At 34.7% G+C, this 22,886-nt stretch overlaps 1 protein-coding gene across 1 annotated transcript in view; it reads left to right on the top strand.

Annotated features, from left to right (window-relative positions):
- Nucleotides 1-16,148, top strand: part of SYDE2 (synapse defective Rho GTPase homolog 2) — a 37,698-nt gene extending 21,550 nt beyond the window's left edge. The window contains exons 5-7 of the mRNA XM_060142508.1: nucleotides 6,705-6,886; nucleotides 9,649-9,880; nucleotides 14,643-16,148. Of these exons, the coding sequence (XP_059998491.1) occupies nucleotides 6,705-6,886; nucleotides 9,649-9,880; nucleotides 14,643-15,139 (911 nt within the window). The 3' untranslated portion in view covers nucleotides 15,140-16,148. The remainder of the gene's footprint in view (nucleotides 1-6,704; nucleotides 6,887-9,648; nucleotides 9,881-14,642) is intronic.
- The last annotated feature ends 6,738 nt before the right edge of the window (nucleotides 16,149-22,886 follow it).

Genomic DNA, 22,886 nt, shown 5'->3' on the forward strand with positions numbered 1-22,886 from the left:
TTTTATGTACACATTCTGGAAAGACTACATCTGCACGAAAGAGAATTGAAATACTATTTTGTAGCCTCAATTTAATTTGGTTTTATTCTGCAGTCTTATTTTCCTTCTTTTACAAACACTGCTGTGTTATTTTCTGTGGGGAGATACCAAGATATGGTCCCTGTCCTCAAACAGCCAACAAGTGTTGGGAGGAAGAGACCTACATTAAATTAACTGTAGTAGCTAACAGAAGGAGAAGGGCACCTTTTCTTCATAGAGAGATAAATAAAATGTCATCAGAGTTCAGTTTGACTGGAGCTGACATAATATAAGGGGCATTGACTATCTGGTTAGAGAATTTAGATTTATTTACTAGGCAGAGGGGATCCATCAACGATTTTTGAGCAGGGGAGTGAAATCTTTAGAGATAGTCTTCAGGAATATTTATCTGGCAAGTCTGTGTGATGGACTGAAATTAGAAGATACAAGAGGAAGGAAAACCAGTTAGGAAGCCTTGGCAGTAGTCTCAGCAAGGAGGTAATGAGATTGGATGGCATCTGGCAGCAGCAGCAACAGCAGGAAGAAATAGAATTGAAAGTGTTTGAAGAAAGGGAGGGCCCAGACAATCCTGACTTTGACACCTGGTTGATTGGGTTCCATTAGCAGAAATAAGAAAGCTGAGAGGAAAGCTACTGCTTTCGGTGGAGAAATGTAGAAAAAGATTATGAATTGGGTTTCTTTTTCAAACTTATATATTGAATTTGATGTACTAGTAGGAGATCTCAGTGGATATATCTAGGATATATCTCCTACAGCTAAGGAGAGGATGTAAGTAGAATATGAGGGATCTGCTGTTTACCCAGGTGATGAATGCAATCCAATGTATAGCATTGTAAACACACTTCTAATACCCGGACTGGTGGGGGTAGAAAACGGCAATTTGATGGTCATTGTCACTAGTTGTAATTAACGCCTTGCAGTTATCTATAGAGTTTGAAAAGACAAGAACTTTGAGGATCTCCAAACTTTGGAGGCAGGGAAAGAAAGAAGAAACAGATAAAGAGATTGAGAGGAAAGGAGTCAGAAAGTATGGGAAACAAGAGACTACAGAGTGTTAAGGGAAAGGTGTGATGCACTGTCATTCTGAGAGATCATATAAAATGAGAACAGAAAAAAGGCCTTTGAATTTGGCCATTAGGACATTTTTCATAACTAATCGTTATTCGAGGTCTATTGGCTTATAATTCCATGTTTGTTTTTTGTTGTTTTACTTTTTATTAGCAAAGTTTTCAAGCATATACACAAGTAGAGAGAATACTATGATAAACCTTCTTTATCCATCACCTGGCTTCCATAATCAACACATGACCAAACCTGTCTCATTTATACCCCTCATTTGATTCTCCCCAAACTTGGATTATTTTGAACCATATCTCAGCTATCACATCCTTTCACCTACAGATGCTTTGGTATGTATTTCTAGATCATCTATGTATTTTGATAGTCTTTCTCTTCTCTCTACTGTCAACTACCGTTTTTTTTTTTTCTTGCTGTAATAGTGTTTGTTTTTCTCTTCTAATTTGCTTTCTTATTTTACACACAATTAATTGTCTAGGTGAGAATTTGAGGAAGGTTCAACTTGCACATATTCAAGAGATTTTTATTAGTTGAAATCCTTAAAGCTAACTGTTAGGATTGAGGCTTTCCAAATAACTGAGCTTCCCAATCTCTGAACTCTGAATGACTGTATTTCATAGAATATTTAATATTATATTCTTGGATAACTAAAACTTTGATCCCAAGCATTTTAATTCGGAGAGGGAGCAAACCAAAGCACTTTTTCTTTTAAGTTTTAGCAAACCAGAAATAATGGTTACTTTTATTTTATAAAGGAAGAAGGCATATTATTTCTACTAAAAAATGGGTCATTTCTACAAAAAAGTAGAATTTTTCCCTTAATAATGTGTAATTAACAAAATCAGCAAAGGACTCATTTTATGAATCTATTAAAGAAAAATTTTATAAATAGCAATCCTCAGAAAATTACACTCTATAACTAAATAAAAGGAGATTTTGTCTTGGTTGAAGACTTTCTTGGAGATAAAAATTATGTCAAATGTGTATAATTTAAAAAGATGAAGTGATGTGGTTTGAATTGATTATTTGTTATAAGAGAAGGTCCTTAGTTGGAAATTTGCAGCATATGCAGAAGGTATGACAATAGGTCAATGAAACATTTATAGAAGCATTCTTTTCTAAAATTGAGAGTTTACATAATTTATGAATTGGGTATTTCTTGGCTTTATTCTTTGTATATTCCATTTCAGTAAACCTGTTTTTCAGAAGAACCTAGAGCTGTTTTCATTCTTGATAAAAAGCCAATGGGGGGCTTCCCTGGTGGCGCAGTGGTTGAGAGTCCGCCTGCCGATGCAGGGGACACGGGTTCGTGCCTCGGTCCGGGAGGATCCTCGGTTTGGGAGGATCCCGCGTGCCGCCGAGCGGCTGGGCCCGTGAGCCATGGCCGCTGGGCCTGCGCGTCCGGAGCCTGTGCTCCGCGGCGGGAGAGGCCACGGCAGTGAGAGGCCCGCATAACGCAAAAAAAAAAAAAAAAAAGCCAATGGGATGACTTAAGCTTTGCCTGAGAAATATCATTGGAATTGCAATAAAATATACACAAGGGCTCATCGTGGCTCAAAGTAAAGGGTATTGTTGATTTGGGGAACTGGCCAGTAATAGTGTTGCCTCATGTGTTTGTTCCACATGAACTCACATTTCAAGTAAACTTTAAAATATAATTAACTGTTAAGTAGGTCTAAAAGAAGAGATATTAATGGAGTGAATGATACTCACAATTTAATGCATTCTTAGTAGTTGGTTTGTCTGGAATACAGAATGAAGTGCTCCAGACAAACCAGATTTTTTTCAGTCAGGTGCAAAATTTAAGGTATAAAATCTATTCATAGTACAAGAGAAGAAATTGGAAAAGTCAACATTATTTATTTAGTGATTAGTAGAGTTTTAGGCAGAGAGAACAGAGTGAATTTTGTGATTGAGAATTAATAAAATATAGGTACTTCAAACCAGCCTCTGAGAAGAAGTAGTTTTAGAGATTAGAATGACTTGTTTTGAGTGTGGTGATACGTATATCCCACCATGGGGATGAGTAGAATTTCTTTGTGTAGTTGGTCCTGTGCCTGAATGAGGGTGAGAGGCATATGATTTCATAGTATCTAACTATTACAGGGCAGCTTAAGAGATGTAACTAGAACCAGCTCTTTATTTATCAATAATTGCCTGCTTCAAGTACATGATAAAAGATTTACTGTGTTGCATTAAATAAACTTCATCATAAATTCTCCCCAAGTCTTTTTTAAGTAGCTCCTGTAACATTAAAGATTGTCACCACAAATTTATTATCTTACGGTTTTTATGTCCCAAAGTGTTTGAAAGATGTTAAGAAGGCAATATGGCTTTAAGATGCCCTGCCTATCACTAAGTTTTTGGGATAAGGCCATATAGCTAATTTCTAGACAGATGAGTAGTCATATCATACATGTTACAACGCACTATGAATACCTTCTCGCTGTTTCATTTTATAAAATCTTTTGATTATTTTTCCTGTGACGTTTGTCTGCTTATAGAAAAGCAACTATAATTTTTACTTCATTGAACATAATGTTCATTGAGCATACTTTAAGTGCTTAATATTTGTTATAATAATTCTCTCTTATTTGCCCTCAAATTATAGTGAAGCAAGTAATCTTGAACTTGGGTTAATTTAAAATTACATTTATATTAATAGTTGCTTAGCATATTAATCATATAAAGGATAATGATATTTGAAATACATGTTTCACTAAGGTATAAAGTTATCTTTTCTGGAGATCTTTTAGGTTTTGATTTAATATAATTGCATTACAGGGCAAGTCTCAAGCTACCAGGGCATATTGAGTTTTATAAGAACTAACAAGTCTTGCTTTGTCAAGGAACAACTATGGAACCTTTAAAAAAGATTATGCCCTAAAGGGTTAGTAGTGTCTTTATTTGGCAGCTACAGAAAATTGCATTTTCACTTTCTAATTGTAACTCAATGCTCTTTACACTGAATGTTGCAATTCATTGTAGGAAACTAATGATAGTAGTAAAGATCACATGATATAAGTTAAGGAATGTGAATAAACAATTGTTGCATGCGTACTGTGTACAAAATGCTTTATCATTATCATCACTGTATGGCTAACATGTATTGATTATTATTATATGCCAAGCACTTAATATATGTGTATCTCTTTGTATATATCGAAGAAAAAGTTTGGGGCTTCCCTGGTGGCGCAGTGGTTGAGAATCCATCTGCCAATGTGGGGGACGTGGGTTCGAGCTCTGGTCCAGGAAGATCCCACATGCCGCAGAGCAGCTGGGCCCGTGCGCTGCAACTGCTGAGCCTGCGCTCTGGGGCTCGCGAGCCACAGCTGTTGAGCCCACGTGCCTAGAGCCCGTGCTCTGCAACAAGAGAAGCCACCGCAGTGAGAAGCCCGCGCACCGCAACAAGGAGTAGCCCCCGCTCGCCGCAACTAGAGAAAGCCTGTGCACAGCGATGGAGACCCAACGCAGCCAAAAATAAATACAATAAAATAAATAAATTTAAAAAGTTTGGTCAATATCCTCTTGGCTCCTTAGTGCTATTTCCAGGTTATTACCTTTTTACTATTGAGTAGTAACTTATGCTCAATGAAGGAATAAGGCTTTTTGGAGGCTCATGGCACACTCTTGCACCACCTCTGCCTTTCGTATTTAACATCACCTACAGAACTCTTGGGCATTCCCATTTATTCAGTGAAGACTTCGATACCTCGCCTATGGTTAGATTTCCAACTGGAGTCTTGCCATCATCCTGAATGATTTTAACATACAAATGACCAATCCAGAACACTCTTCGTATCTAACCTAACTCTTATTGGGTATCAACTGATACCTTAAACTCTTTCTTGAAACATTCTTTCCTTGACTTCCTTGCAGCATATTTGCCTGTCTCACCCCCACCCCCATCCTGCCTCTTCTTACCACTCATACTCCTTTAGCCATTCTTCCTACTGATGTTCTTCATGGCCTTCTCTTATCACTAGGTCTTCTCATATCATGCTGTATGCTGCCCTGATAATCTCAGTCATTCCCAAGTTTCCAGTTATCATCTTTAAGTTGATCATTCTCAGATCTGTGTCTCCAGCCATCTCTTTCCTGAGCCTCAGATTTTTATATCCAGTAGGCTTGAATGTCCCATAGATACCTTAAGCTTAATACGTTCAAAATGAAACTCCTTCCTGTACCCTAAAACATGGTTTTCCTCCTTTTTCTCCTATTTCAAGTAATAGCACTGTTATTCACCTGGATGCTGAAGCCCCAGACCTAGGAAATATCCTTACACCTCCCTTTCCCTCAAAATGACAAATGTATTTTTGACCCAGTGGTCCTGTTTTGGGAATTCGTCCTACGAACATACCTGCATACATACAAAGTAATGATGTGCAGGTTATTCACTGTAGCATGTTTTGAAATAACAAAAGATTAAAAAGAACCTAAGCAGCTGTCTATTGTAACTGACTAGATCAAATTATGGGACATCCATACATTGGAATACTGTGATGTGGCTGTAAAAATGTTTGAAGAAAATCTCTGTGTACTGAAAATATGGCAAGGATGTGATGTTAAATGAAAAAGCAAGAAACAGAACAGGACATATATGCTATCTTTTCTGTAATAAAGGGGAACAAATAGTAATATATTATTTATATTTGCATAAGCAAATACTGGAAGGATGCATAAGAAACTAATGAACCATGGTCTATCAAATTTAAAAGATTTATTAGATGGGAAACTTCCTTTATGATCATATTTAAATTCAAATTAAGCTCTCAAACTAAGTTCTCGGCTAAGCTGAGAGCATTTTCTAAATCAATATTGTCTCTATTAAGGTTTTTGGTGTCAGAAATATCTTCTATAGTTCCTTGTGATCACATTCTAGCCTTTAGCTAGTATCTTACCTACCTTCCTTATATGTAGCAACCATTAATTACTCTTTCCTGTTTCCTCTACTATAGGTATATCATCTCTTAGTTCATAACTACTTGTGGTGTGTTTGAAATTGACTTAACCTCATTCTTACTATAGTGACAAGTCTGATGTTTTCTGTTCTTGGCTTTTGGTTTCATTTGTTTGGTTTTAGGAATGATTTTTTCCTTCCATAGTATAGCATTAGAGATTATCCAGACTATCCAGTATGTGTGTTTAAGCCATATCTTCTGTATTAAAGAGGAAATATATTTATATAGCTCACTTATTTGCAAGGGCTTATGAAAAGCCTAGAAATTAAAAATTCACATAATTGAAATAATTTAAAATTAATATTAGTATGCCTTATTTTCTTTTACATGCACTTAGAGGAGCTTTTTATAAGGGATTTACTTTATGAACAAACCTAATATGTATGATAATTGGCTATTATGTGTGTACATTATTAGCATGGTTTCAAAACAAGTCAATTAGTGAAGCAATTTCTAAGGATACAAATTGCTATTGTTTTGTTATAATACTTCTTTTTACATTGTTGCTTTTATTGTTTTCAGAGTGTTAAAAGTTCGCTGTAACAATTCTTTGAAAAAAAATTCACCACAGTTTTTTATTTCCCTCTAAAGACTAATTGCCATCTGTCTCTGGTTTGTTTTCTGAAGGTGTTCTCAAGGATTATTTAAGAGAACTTCCTTCTCCTCTGATAACAAAGCAGCTTTATGAGGCTGTATTAGATGCAATGGCAAAACATCCTTTGAAAATGTCATCAAATGGTTGTGAGAATGATCCAAGTGATTCTAAGTACACTGTTGACCTGCTGGATTGTCTGCCTGACGTCGAGAAGGTAAGCACAGTTGATATGCATTGAAGGTAAGCACAACTGGTATGCATTGAAGGTAAGCACAATTGGTATGCATTCTTTCTGGAAGCCAGCTAATGAATTGTATACTTAGCTCCAGAGCTACAAATAATTTTTTAGATATTTGACATTCGTAGCACTCTTGAGTTTTAGCTCTGCCTTTGCCAAAGGCTACTTAAACAGCATAAATCTAGAAACTGCTTCTTAAACAGAATAAATCAAGAAAATAATTTTATCTTTTCTGTATATGATTTTAGCCTAGGCATGAATACTCTCTATAAGTTTTAAAAGAGTATTGTTATTATTAAAATGATATATGTTTATTATAGAAAATTTAGGAAGATATAGAAAAGAAGAATGGAAATTATAATTATCAATATCTAAAGGCAACGATACTTAACATTTTGGTGTAGTTCCTTTTAGTATTTAAAAAATATGGTACCTGATTGGTGTACATGGCTTAGCCTCAAGACTTAAACAACCCTCACCACCACCATTTCCTTCCTCCTTGTCTCTTTCCATTTGCCCCCTCTCCACAATCTGAATCTTGGGACCAGTATCTTCAGGTATGCCTGCAGGAGAGATAGGATGACTGAGTCTGCAGAACTAGTTTTAGCCTAACTTTAGCTCTTGTTCCTTAGAACAAAAGGGAAAATAAGGGAAAGAAATGTGGCCAGGCTTATCCAGATGAGGCTGGCTTTGCCTATGTTTCTTTCTTTTTAAAAATTATTTATTTATTTATTTGGCTGTGTGGGGTCTTCGTTGCGGCGTGTGGGATCTAGTCCCTTGACCCGGGATCGAACCCGTGACCCTTGCATGGGGAGCACGGAGTCTCAGCCACTGGACCACCGGGGAAGTCCCTATATTTCTTATCATATGAGAACAGAAAGTCCAAGAGTGAGTGGGTAGAAATGTTTTAAGCCCAATACCTTAATTCACTAGTTGATTGTAGTCATCTGAATGGCCTGTACTCTGTCTGGTTAGATTAGCAATTACTGCTCCTTTGAGTGGGGAAGGGGAGCAGCTACAAAGGTAGACAGAAGCAGAAGGGTGGGGTGGGGGGTAGAAATATCCCTTCACCAATATAAGGTAAAGTTATACGTGTCATTTTACTTATAGGTGAAGATTTGAGTGTCAGGGAATGTAAATCACTTGCCCAAGAGTATATAGCTTTTTTTTTTTTTTTATATATAGCTTTTTTGAGTGTTGTAGTCTGTTATATGAATCTAGGTCTTTCTGGCCTTAAAGTTCATGCTGTTAATATTCTTTCTAAAAAGGCTGCATAATATTCCATTGAGTAGATCTGACAATTTATCACCATTCTGTTTTGTGTAATATTTAGAGTTTGAACCTATTTGTATATATTTGTCCACAGATTTCTTTTCAGTTAGAATTACTTATTTGGAATAGAATTTCAGAGTGGAATTGCTGCTTTAAATAATGTGAACATTTTGAGGCTCTTAATACATTTTTCATATTACTTTTCAAAAGGGACACAACAAGTACATTTTTTTGGCTGATCTTATTTCGTAGACAAAAAAAAAAAAAGATTTCTTATTTTAGGTTGTGTTTCTTGGCTTGCTATTGAGATTGAACCTAATGTATTTAACCAGTTGTGTGTGTTTGTGTGTGTTAACTGTGTTAATCAATGTGTGACTGGTTTTGATTTCAAAATATCAGTCTAGTCTACTCTAGATCCATTTTGATTTCAAAATATCAATCTAGTCTACCCTAGATCCAATTTTCCCCTCATTCCTTCCCTTCACAACCAAACATTGAGCAAACGTTTATTCTGGCGGTTATCATTTCTTCACCACTCATTTACTATTGTCATCTGGCTTCCTACTCCACCTCTGTGGACCTGTTCTTGCTAAGGTTACTAATTACCTTCTAATCATCAAATCCAGTTGTCACTTTGACTCCAGAAATGTCATTTTGATTTTTTTTCTTTCTTTAATAATTTTTAAAAATTACAAATTATAGTTGGCATTTATTTCTTCAACACAATTATGAAGAAGAAATTACACACTTTATTTGTTAAATGATTGATCATATGCTAGTATATCAAAAAACATCAGTCCTTTCCATAACTGCTTAAACCTAAATAACCATGCTAACTTCTTGAACAAACTCCCCTTACTAGTTTTTTCAAGGATTTAAAAAAATATTTTTCAATCAATTTTTTTTTCATTTCTAATTATACTATTCTTCCCTTTTCCATGGTTTGTCTACTTAAAATATTTATTAGCTAAGAAGCGCATTGACCTTTTTCCTAACTGGATCACAATAGAACCTAGCCAAGGTTGGCTCCCTAGATTTTAGGATGTTGGTCCCTACTTATGACTACAGGATTTATCTGAACTTAAAAATAAACATTCTCACCCTAATCCCCTTTCCATTGTAGCCTTTGCTGTTATCTTTTTAGAGGAGGGAAGAGAGGAAAAAGTTGATGGTATATTTTCCCAGGGACTCCAGCTGAAATTTGGAATGCATTCATGAGCACTTTATAGAATGCATATTTTAACCATTTAATTAATCAGATTATGTCATTGAAACCTAAGGGCCCTGTGTAACATTTCTATAAGAAAATATATTTCAAGTTCCAAACATCCAACTTACAATCAAATCTTTGAAACAACCTTTTAAAAAGTGATAGTATGCCCATCTATATTTTCTGCTATAAATTGTGTCCTTGAATTTGCCCCTGTGTGACTGTGTTAAGTGAAATTTAATTTAATTCAATTTAGGCAACCCTAATGATGTTGTTGGATCATTTGAAATTGGTGGCTTCTTATCGTGACGTGAATAAGATGACTTGCCAGAATTTGGCTGTGTGCTTTGGACCCGTATTATTAAGTCAGAGGCAAGAGACTTCCAGCCATAGCAACAGAGTCTTTACTGATTCAGAAGAACTTGCAAGTGCTTTGGATTTTAAAAAACATATTGAAGTTCTTCATTACTTACTTCAACTCTGGCCAGGTAAATGATTCTATGGAAATATTTTTCTCTTTCAATGATAGGGTGTTTGAATTAGCTGATCATTAAATATGCCCATGTATGATTGAAGAAAATCTTTTCTAGATTTTGCTTTTTAAAATAGTTATGAATTGATACCTGCCCTTTAGATTTCTCCATTTAAATTTTCTGCTTTTGCTGATACTATTGTAGACATAGAGATAGATCAATGTATACATTCTGGATTTGGTCAGTTCTGGATTTGAATCCTGGTTGTGTCACTTATTAGCAGTCTGACCTTGGACAAGTTCTTTAACATCATAGAGCCTCAGTATCATCTTTTGTCATGTGGATTAGTAATATGTTTATAGAATTTATAGGAGGATTAAATAAAGAATTGTGTGTGTAAGGTGCTCAGCACAGCTCTTAGCACATAATAGGTACTCAGTAAAATATTAATTTCTTTACCCTTCTCGTTTTTATTTCAACTGATATAAAGCAGAATTCATTTTTCTCCTTAAATCAGTTCTTCCTCCTGATGTCTATACTGTATTCATGGTCATTCTTCAAGTTATCCAGCCTTGAGCTGACAATTACCTGCAATCTTTCCATCTTTCTTATCCATCCCCATTCTACTCGATAACGAAAGGCTGACAGTTATTTTTCTAATACATCTCTTATGTAGTTTCAGAGCTAAAAGGAATATGTATTTAGTTAGATGTTTTATAAAGGATCCTGTATTTAGGTTCCAAAAATTTCTTACATGGTAGTAGCCCCTGCTTCCCTCCCCTACCCTGCATAGTACCAAGTGTGAAAGTACTTAGATGCTTAGTGTAGTGCACAGTGGTAGAAGTGCTTGGGCCCTGTAGTCAGGCTTAGATTCAGGTCCGACTGTGGCACTCACCAACAGTGTGGACTCAGGCAAACACTAGTTTTCCTAGGCCTCAGTTTGCTTCTCTGTAAATAGTGCCTACCTCAGGGTTTTCGTGAAGATTGAGATAAAGCATCTAAGGAAATGAGCAGAGAGTTTAGCATAAAGTTAGCCCTCAGTAAATGTGCTTTGTTACTCTTTTATTAATGTATATGAGAAGAATATACCAAAGTACAAAGGATTGCTTGATTTAGTCTTTTAAAAAATCTAATTAATTTTAAAAAATGAATTAAAAATTAAGCTAATAAAAATTTTCAACTTTTAAATTTGTAGAGTTAACATTTTTGCCTTCTTTTAAACACAGGCTTAAAAAATCATTTCTAATTTATATTTTACCTGAGTTAGTATGTGTTACTTATTATTTAAAAGTCCTGAATGAAGATGCTCTGGTTAATTGGTCTGATTTCTGCAGTTGGTGCCCAACATAAGAAATCACTCAGGTTCAAGTTTTAAATGTGTGTTTCTTAGCTTTTCCTAGACCTGCTTTAATTTTAATAAACATGAGGAATTGGGAAAGGAGCCATCTTATTCTAATCACAAATGAAAATTTGTTTGCCTGGAGATACTAAGTTTACTATCAGTACCTGAGTTCTTTATCATTAATTCTGTACCAGTGGTTAGTATCATTTCATTGTTTTGTAATAGTCACCTTAGTCTTGGGTTTAGGAGCAAAAACTTAACTTGTATGTTATAGAAAAAGGGCAGGTTCAGACTTGAGATTCACTGTACAGTATTTCAATGACAACCTTAAGCAACTGTCTCCTAATGTACAGTTCCTTATTCCAAAGGTTCGTGTGATTGGATTTAAAAATAACTGCCCCATCGTCTATAACCTGTTACTTTTCTTTAGTTATAATACCTCAAACAAAGGACAGAACAGGGCAGAAAGATAAGAGGAAACAGCAGTTAGTTTTGCCCCCTAACTTCACTTGCTTTTGCAAGAGGCAGAAATCAAGTAGATATAGTGCACTTACTGAGCCTGAGAAAATTGATGGTGACGTAGAGACTGGGCCACACCATATTAACTTGGTGAATGCTCATCTTCTATGCATTCAGTGGAAGCTTTTAGCTCCCTTGCTATTTGTATCCTACTTATTTTTCTTTTTGGAACTTGCCCTACTCCAGAGGTAAAAAGAATTGGTTCCACCCTTTCCTGCCCACCTGACTTTTTACTTCCTTAACTTTTTATTTTGTTCTGTGTTATTTTTAAATTTTGGGCAAGAATATAATTTGCTTTGAGCTTTCTACTTGAAAAATCTGTCTTCATTCAAAGTGATCAGTTAGAACCCTGGCATACTGGTACTGGAAGGTAAAAGTCAGCCTGCCAATTGCTTTTCAGATTGTCTTCTCCCAAAGCCCTAAGTTTTCTAGAAGCAGCCTTGAGGCCAGATTGGCAACAGGTGAGGGAGCAAAATGGAAACATATTTCCCTTTTGACCAAAACAGTCTTCTTTTCATCTTTCTTATGTACTGGGTTTTTACAAAGTAGTTGCTTTTTAAAAATAGGGTTGCTGTTTTAAGAGTATTGGAAATTAATGATGGCTACCCTTTCACTTTATAGATGGGGAAATAGCTTTAGAGAGTGTAACTCTTAGACCAGCTGTTTGGTGTATCACATATTTTATGATGAATAGATTCGGGATAGGGCTTTCTTTTTATTTTTCTTTTGGAAAAGCTATCAATTTTCCCTAATTCTTTTTGTTTCATTTTTCTCACTAGACTAAGCTTCATGAGGTCAGGGACTATATTTTGCTTACCCTTATATTTCCAGGTCCTAACAGAATACTTGGCACTAACTAGACACCCAATATATTGTGTTAAATAAGGTAATTATACTATAGATAAAAAGCTAATAAAGTGGTGACTAAAAATATAAATCTATTGGAAGAAAACAAGATAAGAAAATAAAGTTTCTTAGTAATTATCATTATGTTTGGAAAAATTTTCAGCAAATTTATAGACTGCATGTTCATTTTATCCTGTTGAAGGTAAGTAGTCCACAGTGCTAGGAAAACCAGAACTTTTCTTTTGGGGTTAAATTTAGCCATTTTATCTACATATTTAATAGGAAACCATTTCACCATCAGTATTTTAAAAAGCTAGTAAAGTTGATTTTGTAGAAATTGAAGTTTTAGTCTAAAAGGTGTAAAATATTATAATTGTTTCTTAAACATTTTCCAAGAAAATATACAAAAATAATGTTTGGATAGGAACTTGGTTAAACAACTTTAAGCACCTGACAGTAAAATGAATGTGGGTTTTGCAGGTGAATGTCGGAAAATGCAGACAAAATAAGACAAGCTTAACACAGAATCAAAAATGTTTTACTTTGGTTGGATCACAAACCAGTTGACCTCAAGGTTAGCAGAGTACTGTAATGGGTTGGCAAAAACAAAAACAAAAACACATGACACTTAAGCACTAAGAAGAACAGGAAAAGCACAGAAAATAAAGGGAGGAAAGCAAGGAGATTTAGAGGAGATAAGCAGTTTCAACAGAAGAAGGAATATGAATAATTAAACAGTGGAAAAATTCAGATACCAATTCTGCAATTACATCAGTTAATGGCATAGGACATTCTATATTAATATTGTTATTAAATATCAAGGTAAAGTAACTATCAGACCTTTATTTTCTAGAAAATTTTAGATCAAGAGGTTTTAGCTGTCATAATGATCTGTAATAACCATCATAAAAATGCAGATAAACAAAAATGGTAAAGACATACCTATACAAAGTTATCAAGTATTTTAATAAAATAAGTTAAAAAATTATGCAATCTCTGAAAATGTTATCAAATCACTGTATGTCTGGAAAACTAGAACCATATACATGTTTGTATTATTCTTCACTTATTTTATACAGTAGGAAACAAGTATTTATTAGATGTTGGAGAGTGTAAAGTTGGTGCGTTATCACTGATTATATGTTCCCTTTATCTTAGTGAAGGGAAGTATTAATGGAGAATAAACAAGCAGAAAGGGAAAGGTATTATGGACAGTTTTTAATAGCCGTGCCTCAACATTTAAATTAAGTCCATTCGACAAGTGTTTTGTTCAATACACACAAAAGAATAAGCTATAAAGCCTTGGTTTGTTGTGAAATAATGTGTCTCCATAGTAATATATTTGGCCAGTGCAATGCATACTAATAGGGGAAATAGTCTTAATATGAGGAATGTTATTTGAGATTGTTAGATTCCTAACCAGAATGGGAAAATAAAATATCTGTACTATTTTCAGGCAATAAATGAAGACTCTTAGTAGCTAATGCTGTATAATCAAGCTCAGGTAACAAGTGGACAAGTCTAGATTTTGTTCATTTTATCAAAGTGAAATTTGGGCTGCTTAAAGTAAATTATGACACTGCTGCTAATAGAATTGCAAAAAAACACAAAGGTTAGAACTTTTAGAGTGAGCACTTTAGATGCCTTGGCCTCATTTAGATGTTTGCAGATGAAGGAACTTTTGTTTCGTTTGTACTCCAACATGCCTTGCCTGCTTTTTGCTGTAGCTTTTAATTTAGAAGAAGCTACCAGCTTAGCTACTGTTTGAATTACATCTAGATAATAATTAACTTGCACAGAAAGTTAATCAACATGGGAAATTTATTTGGGGATGTTGTGATATAGCATGAATTAGCACCACTGAACATTCTACTGGCTTCTGTCCCTAATCTTGATTATGTCTGATGATAGAAAAAATAATTATGGAATGCTTTGTTTTGGTAGTGTGCATGTGTTTGTTTTAATGCATGTTTATAGTTGATTATTAAATGGCTTATATTTAGCTCTGTGTTTTTAAATTGGATTCAGTTGGATTACTGTCGCTAAAGCAAATTTATTGTTTGTTTCTAGTGCAACGTTTAACTATCAAAGAATCAGCAAACAATTTGTTCCCAGAGCAGAAGTCTTCTCTAAATTATTTGAGGCGGAAGAAAGAACGACCTTACCTGTTAAATTTGAGTGGTACTGATTCATCAAGAGTACTTAGGCCAAGGCAAACCAAATTAGACAGTCCACTAAGTAATCGTTATGCAGGAGACTGGAGCAGCTGTGGGGATAACTACTTTTTAAATATGAAAGAAAATTTAAATGATGTGGATTATGACGATGTGCCTTCAGAAGACAGAGAAAATGGAGAAAACTGTAGCAAAATATATGAACCAGATATCATGATTGAACAGCCAACTCCCACAACCAAAGAGTGCACATTTCAGACATATTTGACAATGCAGGCTATTGAGTCTAGGGACCGAAAAGTCAATCTCAAAGACCTACAAGAAAGTATCGATACTTTGATTGGAAATCTGGAGCGTGAACTCAACAAAAACAAGCTTAATATGAGTGTTTGAGGTTGAGAGTTTTTTTTTTAATAATGTCTTAAGTTTCACATCAATCTTTGTCACTTTCTTGTATCCCTCACAGTGATGTTTTAAATTTTTTACTCTTGAAAGCTTCAGTTACTTTCTAACAGGTTCATGTGATTCAATTAAAAACACCATTCATTAACATAATTTTTACTTATTTCATTAGAAAATTTTTCTTGAGGTAAAAAGATAACCTGGACTTCTTGTGGATATTTGTTTAAATCTTGCCAATTCTATGGATACAACTTTAAAATGCACTTCTAAGATTCACGTAAGTTACTAGCCCCTCAAGATTTTTGTACTTTATAGGAACTGCTTTTCTGAAACAGATGTTCCTTCTAGAAGAATGCTGTGGCTGCTTAGTCTGATTTGCAGTATGAGTCCATGCACACTGCAATATCATTCAATCACATTTCATTTGCAATGCAAATGCTGCTATAAGAAAACCTTTTTATAAATAAAAGTAAAATTATACAAATATTAATGTATTCTGTATTAACATTCAGTAATTATTTAAATATAAAATTAAATATTTTTATAATCCCAAAAATATGTATATATTTATAAGTGCATATATATATAGGTATTAGAATGAGGGGAGGGATTGGCTGCAGAATCACATGTATCTTTAAAATATATGTCATGAGGCCAAAATCATTAGCTTAAAAATGTCCTTTTCAGGGAAATAACATTTAAGTTAAAGGAGGAGTTGCATAGAAACACTTGAACCAAAACACTAGAAACATCTAAATATAGAAAAAATAGACTTTCCTTTTTTGATTCACAGAAAGTCACAATATCCCCAGTGAGAAGTCATCCTTTAAATTGAAATCTTCTAATTTTTTAAGGGATTAAGTTTCGAGATTTCTGCACTGGTGACTTAAATTTAAAATTCTTCACCTAATCTATGTGTTTTTATCTTCTGCTTTTTAAAACAAAGTAATTATACTTAGAACATATTTATTTGTAATACATATATAACTTTGACTTTATAATTACCTTCATTTGTTTCTAAAGAAATCTTGCCATCATACTACATGTTATTGATTTTTAAAAATTAACTTATTTTGGCTAATTATATCTTCAAGATAGTCATTATAGCAATCACAACAGTGTTTGAAAATGTAAATTTAGAAGTTTTTTTAATAAATCGGAATGTATTTTTTTAAACTTTTATACCTACAGAATGTATAATTTAAAATTATTAATAAAATTTGAGTTATCAACTTAAAGATGTAGCAGCCATTAAAAAAACTGACTCCTTGATGTTTTTCTAAATATTAAAGTATTTAACTATTTCTATGCAATATACATTGATAAGTGGAACACCTTGTTATTTAATTTGAAAATTTACTTGTTAAAAAACCAGATAAATAACTATTTTTATATGAAATTTTCATTTTTAAAGCTTTGTATAACAATTCAGAAGAATTCCAAAAGAATATGTGACAGATATATATATATTGAGTAAACAGTCAATAGAAATGAACCTAAATATTTTGTAAGAAGACTGTGTCAGTCTTCTTCCTTTTGTTTGCTATATCATGTATATTGTATGAATTACTCAGTTGTTCCAGAAATGTAAAAGCTTTATTAAAATATATAACCTTGGTGTCATGCTATTAATTATTATAATGATTTTTAAGGGTCACTTATTTTGAAGTCATTCTTTTAAAGCGAACATGTTAAAGTATTGGACCATCATATATTATCCATAAATATATGTAATAATTTTTTTTTGTCCAAAATTGAGTTTTCCAGAATCTGCAGTACTTTAAGGGCCACACTTATTTTGTTACGTTATTTTGAATGGGAATAGTTTTAAAGTTAATCTCTGCCATCTTAAGTAGAAAATACTAAACATTGTTGTTTAAATCACTGTCATAATAAACCTCTTATTTTTTTATTTTTTAAATTAATTAATTAATTAATTTATTTTTGGCCGTGTTGGGTCTTCATTGTTGTGTGCGGGCTTCTCATTGTGGCTTCTCTTGTTGCAGAGCACGGGCTCTAGGCACGTGGGCTTCATTCAGTAGTTGTGGCACGTGGGCTCAGTGGCTGTGGCTTGTGGGCTCTAGAGCTCAGGCTCAGTAGTTGTGGCACACGGGCTTAGTTTCTCCGCAGCATGTGGGATCTTCCCGGGCCAGGGCTGGAACCTGTGTCCCCTGCATTGGCAGGCGGATTCTTAACCACTGCGCCACCAGGGAAGCCCAATAAACCTCTTTTATTGACTCTGCTGTATTCAGAAGTGCTCAATAGGTATATGCCTTTATTTAATATGGCCTTTTACTTCAAATCTATTTTGAGCTTCTATAACTCCTTATTGTAATCTCGTGGGATCTTCCTGTACTGTTAGACAGTCAACTCTCATTCCCGACTAAGCCTGCCAGCCCTAATGGTTTTTAGGATTAAAAACAATTTTAGTTTTAGTGCATGTACCTGAACAAAAATTTTAAACAATTCAGGTAGATGGAAAATAAAAACTAAAAGTGTTCCTCTCTGACATCCACATCAATCCCACTTCTCAGAGGAAACAATCACTTTTTATTCTTTAGGTAGCTTCCTCTGTTACTCTAGGTTTACTGCTGCTGTTCCTTGATTTGTCATTTAAGCCATATCTGTTGGTTGTCCATTATGAGTGATAAGCAATTTATCTCACTCCATTCCTCCTCCCCATTTATTCTTTTAGTTTTCCTTTTGGTTTCCTCTATAACTTTGTTATTCCTTGGTCCATCAGTTTTAAACAGTATCTCTTGACTCCATACCATTGTGGAAATGACCAACCCTGTACTTACTTTCCAAATCATTACTGCCCTTTACCTTCAACTTCCATAAGTTATACTATTAGTTTATATAATCAGTCATTAATAGATGTGTATTGACGTATGTTTTTCCTTTATATATTGATGCTAAAAACTATAAATCAATAACGAGCAGTTGTGCTAGATTGTGCAGAAATATTAATGGGTAAACCAGGTGATTCTACAATATCTCTAATCTTATATTCTTAAGTCTATGTACTGATTTAAGCAGAATACAAACTAAAGGTCAAATGGATTATTTTACCTTATAGCCATCAATTTCTCCAAATCATACTGTGTGTTACTTGCTTCATAATTGGGTCATGGCTTTTGAAAATTTTAATTTTTCCTGGAGTAAGAAATTACCTTTTTTTTTTTTGGACAGAAGAAAAATACTTCCTTTACTATAATACTTGCTTTATCATTGAATTACCAAATTTGTTCAGAGTGCTTTTAGCTCTCATCCTGAAGTGTATTATTGCCTTTATTTTCTTTGACAGAAGAAAAATATTTTCTTTACTGTAAACCCTGAGATCATTTTAAGCTGCTTAATCAGCTTTATCACACTTGGGCAAAGTGATTTTTAGCTGTTATCTCGGGATGTATTTTCTTTGCACTCCTATGTGCTACTTTTTTTGTTTCTTATTGTTTCGTGACTTTTTTTTTTCTTTTGGCCTTGCCACGTGGCATGTGGGATCTTAGTTCACCTACCAGGGATCGAACCCGTGCCCCCTGCCGTGGAAGTGTGTATTCTTACCCACTGGACCTCCAGGGAAGTCCCTCCTATTCTTTCTTGTTTTCATTTTGTTTTGTTTTGTTTGCTGAAGTATATTTATAAGTAACCCCCCCCCACACACACACACACGAACCTCCCAAAACAGGGCGCATGGGATATAAACTTTGAGTCCTTACCTGTCTGACAAGGCCTTTATTTCTTCCCCATACTTCACTTTGATTGGACTTGCAGTTCTAGGTTCAGACTCATTTACCTTTAAAACTTTGAAGACATCTCTCTATTATCTTCTAGCCTCCAGCTTTGCAGTAATTCAGGCAAGAAAGAAGGTGATTCAGACCAGGGAGGAAACAATAGAAGTGATTGTATTTTCAATACTTTTTGAAGTAGGAGCCAAAGAAACCTGCCAGTGCACTGTGAGAGAAAAGAGTAAGACCTGAGCAACTGAAGGATGGAGTCGCTATCAAATGGGACTGACATGACTCTACTGTATTTTTTTAAATGAGTTCCTTGTAATGGATGTTGCTATTATTAATACAGTGGTTATGGAAATGCCTTATAAAGTCCTGTTAACTATAAGTACTAATGCTTCTGTACCTGGTGATGATGCCCATAGAGTCACTTCAAGAATAAAAAAGCAAGAAGACTTCATATATATCTAAGCAAAGTCCCACATCATAACTGTCTTTGGAAGTTTTCAGATTGTGTAGCTTTATATTAGTGATGTTAAAGAAACAGGTTTGGGAGTAATACGGTTCCTGGAAAGAATTTAGTTCCAAACCACAGAATGACTTTGAGGCTTAGGATTTTATAACTTTAAAACATCAATTTTTAGCTACTTGGATAGTGATAAAGTTGTAGTATGTTTAATAATCAACAGCAGGTCCTAATTTGGGTCTTGCTGACCTGAGGAATCTGGTACAAAGAGGAATGCCCTTTTCTCTTTTCCCTGTCCAGTGTTCACTTTGAATTCAGTAAGGCTCATACGTGATTAAACACTGAAGTGCGAACATTCCTGATTCAAAGTCTGTGACAGAAACATCAGATTGTGCCCCAGCTTCCAGGAGTCAGACAGCAATTAGCATCGTTTCTCTGAAACTTACACAAAGGTAAATTCTATGAAAATAAAAGAGATTTAGATGCTGAGCAGTGACAAATGTCCACAACAGTTCCCTAGGCTTCATCTCACCCTGTTGCCCCAAACTTGGAGTCTTTCTCTTACCCCTTATACACAACCTGTCAGCAGTTCTGACTACGATATCTCCTGAAACTGCACTTAAGATTGTCACTACTAACACCCTAGTCCAAGCCACCATCATCTCTCAATTGCTTCCTATTTCATCTCTTTGCTATCACTCTCTGCTCTGCACACCCACAATCCATTCCATCCATTGAAGCTAAAGTAATCTTTAAAAAAGATAAACCACATCCTTTCCTGGGCTTTTTCCCTTCCTCTCTGCTTCAGCAATACTGCAGACCTCATTTCTGTCTTAGGATCTTTGCACTTGCCATTCCCAGTGTCTGGGAAGCTCCTTATCTAGATCTTACTTGGGTGGCTTTTTTGTCATCTCACATCTCTGCTTAAATGTCAACCCAATCAGTAACTGCTTTGAGAATTGGGGGAGGAAGAAGATGGAGATTTCTGTTTCTTGTAACAAGTACAAAATAGTTATGCTATTAAATGATTAAACTATGGACATTTATAACTTTGGAAAATGTTTCCTGCCTTATTTTTATCAAGACGTGTATCAATATCTGAAATTACCTTGTTTATTTGATTATTATCTGTGTCCACCCTTCTTGAATATAATTTCCGTGGCGGTAGGGACCTTGTATATCTAGTTCATTGCCATAGGCCTAGGACTTTTAACATAGAAGATGTTCAGTTAATTATTAATAAATGAATGAACAAAAAGGGATTCTTAGAGAATACTCAGAGAATGCTTATCTTTTTTATAAAATTTATTTATTTAATTTATTTGTTTTTGTCTGTGTTGGGTCTTTGTTGCTGCGCACAGGCTTTCTCTAGTTGTGGCGAGCACAGGCTGCTCTTCGTTGCGGTGCAAGGGTTTCTCATTGCAGTGGCTTCTCTTGTTGCGGAGCACAGGCTCTAGGCTCACGGGCTTCAATAGTTGTGGCACGTGGGCTTAGTTGCTCCACAGCATGTAGGATCTTCCCAGACCAGGTCTCGAACCCGTGTCCCCTGCATTGGCGGGCAGATTCTTAAACACTGAGCCACCAGGGAAGCCCTGAGAATGCTTATCTTTTGTCAGGAAAAGACGAAGGACTATGTGATGCAATGTCTCTGTAATATTTCAAATATTCACTCCTGAGCAATAAATCATTTGTGGTTAAGAAAGTAATGCCTTCTCTCTCTTTCTTTCTTTCTTTTCTTTTCTTTCTTTCTTTTTCTTTTTTCCTTCTTTCATCTCTCTCTTTTTAAAATAATTCATGTTTCTTTCGGAACTAGAGTGGCATTGGGAAAATTAATGACTTAAAGTTAGTGGATTGGTAATTTGGGGTAATTTTTTGTAGTAATTTTTTGCTGCAGAGCTCAGTAGAACCAATTATTTAAATGATGTGTGAAAAAGTACATCTCACCATAAGAAAGGAAGGTTTCTAAGAAAGCTTTTGCTAAAATGCATCATTTATTTCTTTACAGAAATCGTGGTGAACAATATCCTCTTAATTTTTGTGCACTTTTTACTAGAACTAGAAAAACCTATTCATTTTATCAAAAAATATTTTCATAAAGTTGAATGAACCCTATAAATATTTAGAATTCCTTTTTTTTAATTAGAGAGAATAGCAGAGACCACTGTGGGAGCCAGGCGCTACATTTAATGTTTTTATTTTTCTCAAACAAGTGTTTGTTTTAACTAACTGAAAAAATGCCTAAATATTGCCCCTGAGTTGGGTTAACCTAATCCTTATTTGTTTGATAAGGCCATTGGCATGCTTTTAAGTCAGTTGAGTTAATCTTTCTTTTTTGGCTTAATGGAAGTATTATGTAGTGAAAACTTCGTGTTGGCCTCAATATTCTACATATTTCTTTGACTGGAAATTCTACTCTTCAAAATAAACTCTTCCAACGAGAGTTTAAGATTCCAACTTTAGAAAAGTACAATGGATATTAAATCAAGAAAAGGGAAAGTTTTTTGCATTCAAGGTGTTTATGTGAAAGTGATGAGCCTGCAGCTCACATTTTTTCACAGCAACAAGATACTGAACAGTGACCCCTTGTTCCTGACCTTTGTTCAAGAAAAGGGATCTCTTTGCATCTCTTCTTGCCTGGCTTTCCCCCCTGTCGCCAGTGTAAAGCCCACATTTTAACCCAAGAGCAAGTTTGAATCATTAGGTAAGTGAAAACAGCTTGTCTAAACCAGGTAGATGAGAAATGTCAGAGCATGAAGTACCATCTGTCCTAGGTTATGGATCTGTGTTTGATCTGTACATGATGTCAAAAGTCACCTGCAAAGTCAATCAATCTACACATAAAAGAAGGCACATTAATATCTTTTTCCATCAACGTTTTATTATGAACATTTAAAGTATAAAGAAAAGTTAAAAATTATACAGTGAACACTCACATATCTATCATCTAGAGTCTAATTGTAAGCATTTTGATGTATTTGCTTGATCAAATATCCATGTATCCACCATTATCTCTTAATTTTTGGTACATTTTACAGTAAGTCACAGAATTCCTGTACATGTCACAATGTGTCATTTTGGACGCCACAAAAAATTGAATCGGAGATCAACTTTGTGTGATTATAATTAACCTCTAAAAGAGTCATGGAATATGTGAATTCACTGCAAATCCTAGGTTTCATCATCATTAGAAAGTTCAATTGCTATGAAAATCCTCTAAAAAGTAAGGCGTACTTTGGATGTCTTGTGTTCCTTTCCACATTACTTTTAGCTATCCCAGACTTCCGTCATTCACAGACAACCTCTACAATTTCTGCCATATTCAAGTACCATGTGTAATATTATTTTCTAATTTTCTCTAAAATTTTTTTCAATTAAATTTATTATTAAAGTAAAACTTCATATTGCTACCATAAACAGAAAACCAGTATCATTTGTCATAAACAAGTTAACTACATATATTTGTTCAATACACTAAAACAAATTCATAATGTACACCTTGGCATGCATACCACACTTAGGGCAATACTGAATTATAGTCCCT

This window comes from Lagenorhynchus albirostris, chromosome 2 (genome assembly GCF_949774975.1).
Source record: "Lagenorhynchus albirostris chromosome 2, mLagAlb1.1, whole genome shotgun sequence".
Taxonomy (NCBI): Eukaryota; Metazoa; Chordata; class Mammalia; order Artiodactyla; family Delphinidae; genus Lagenorhynchus; species Lagenorhynchus albirostris.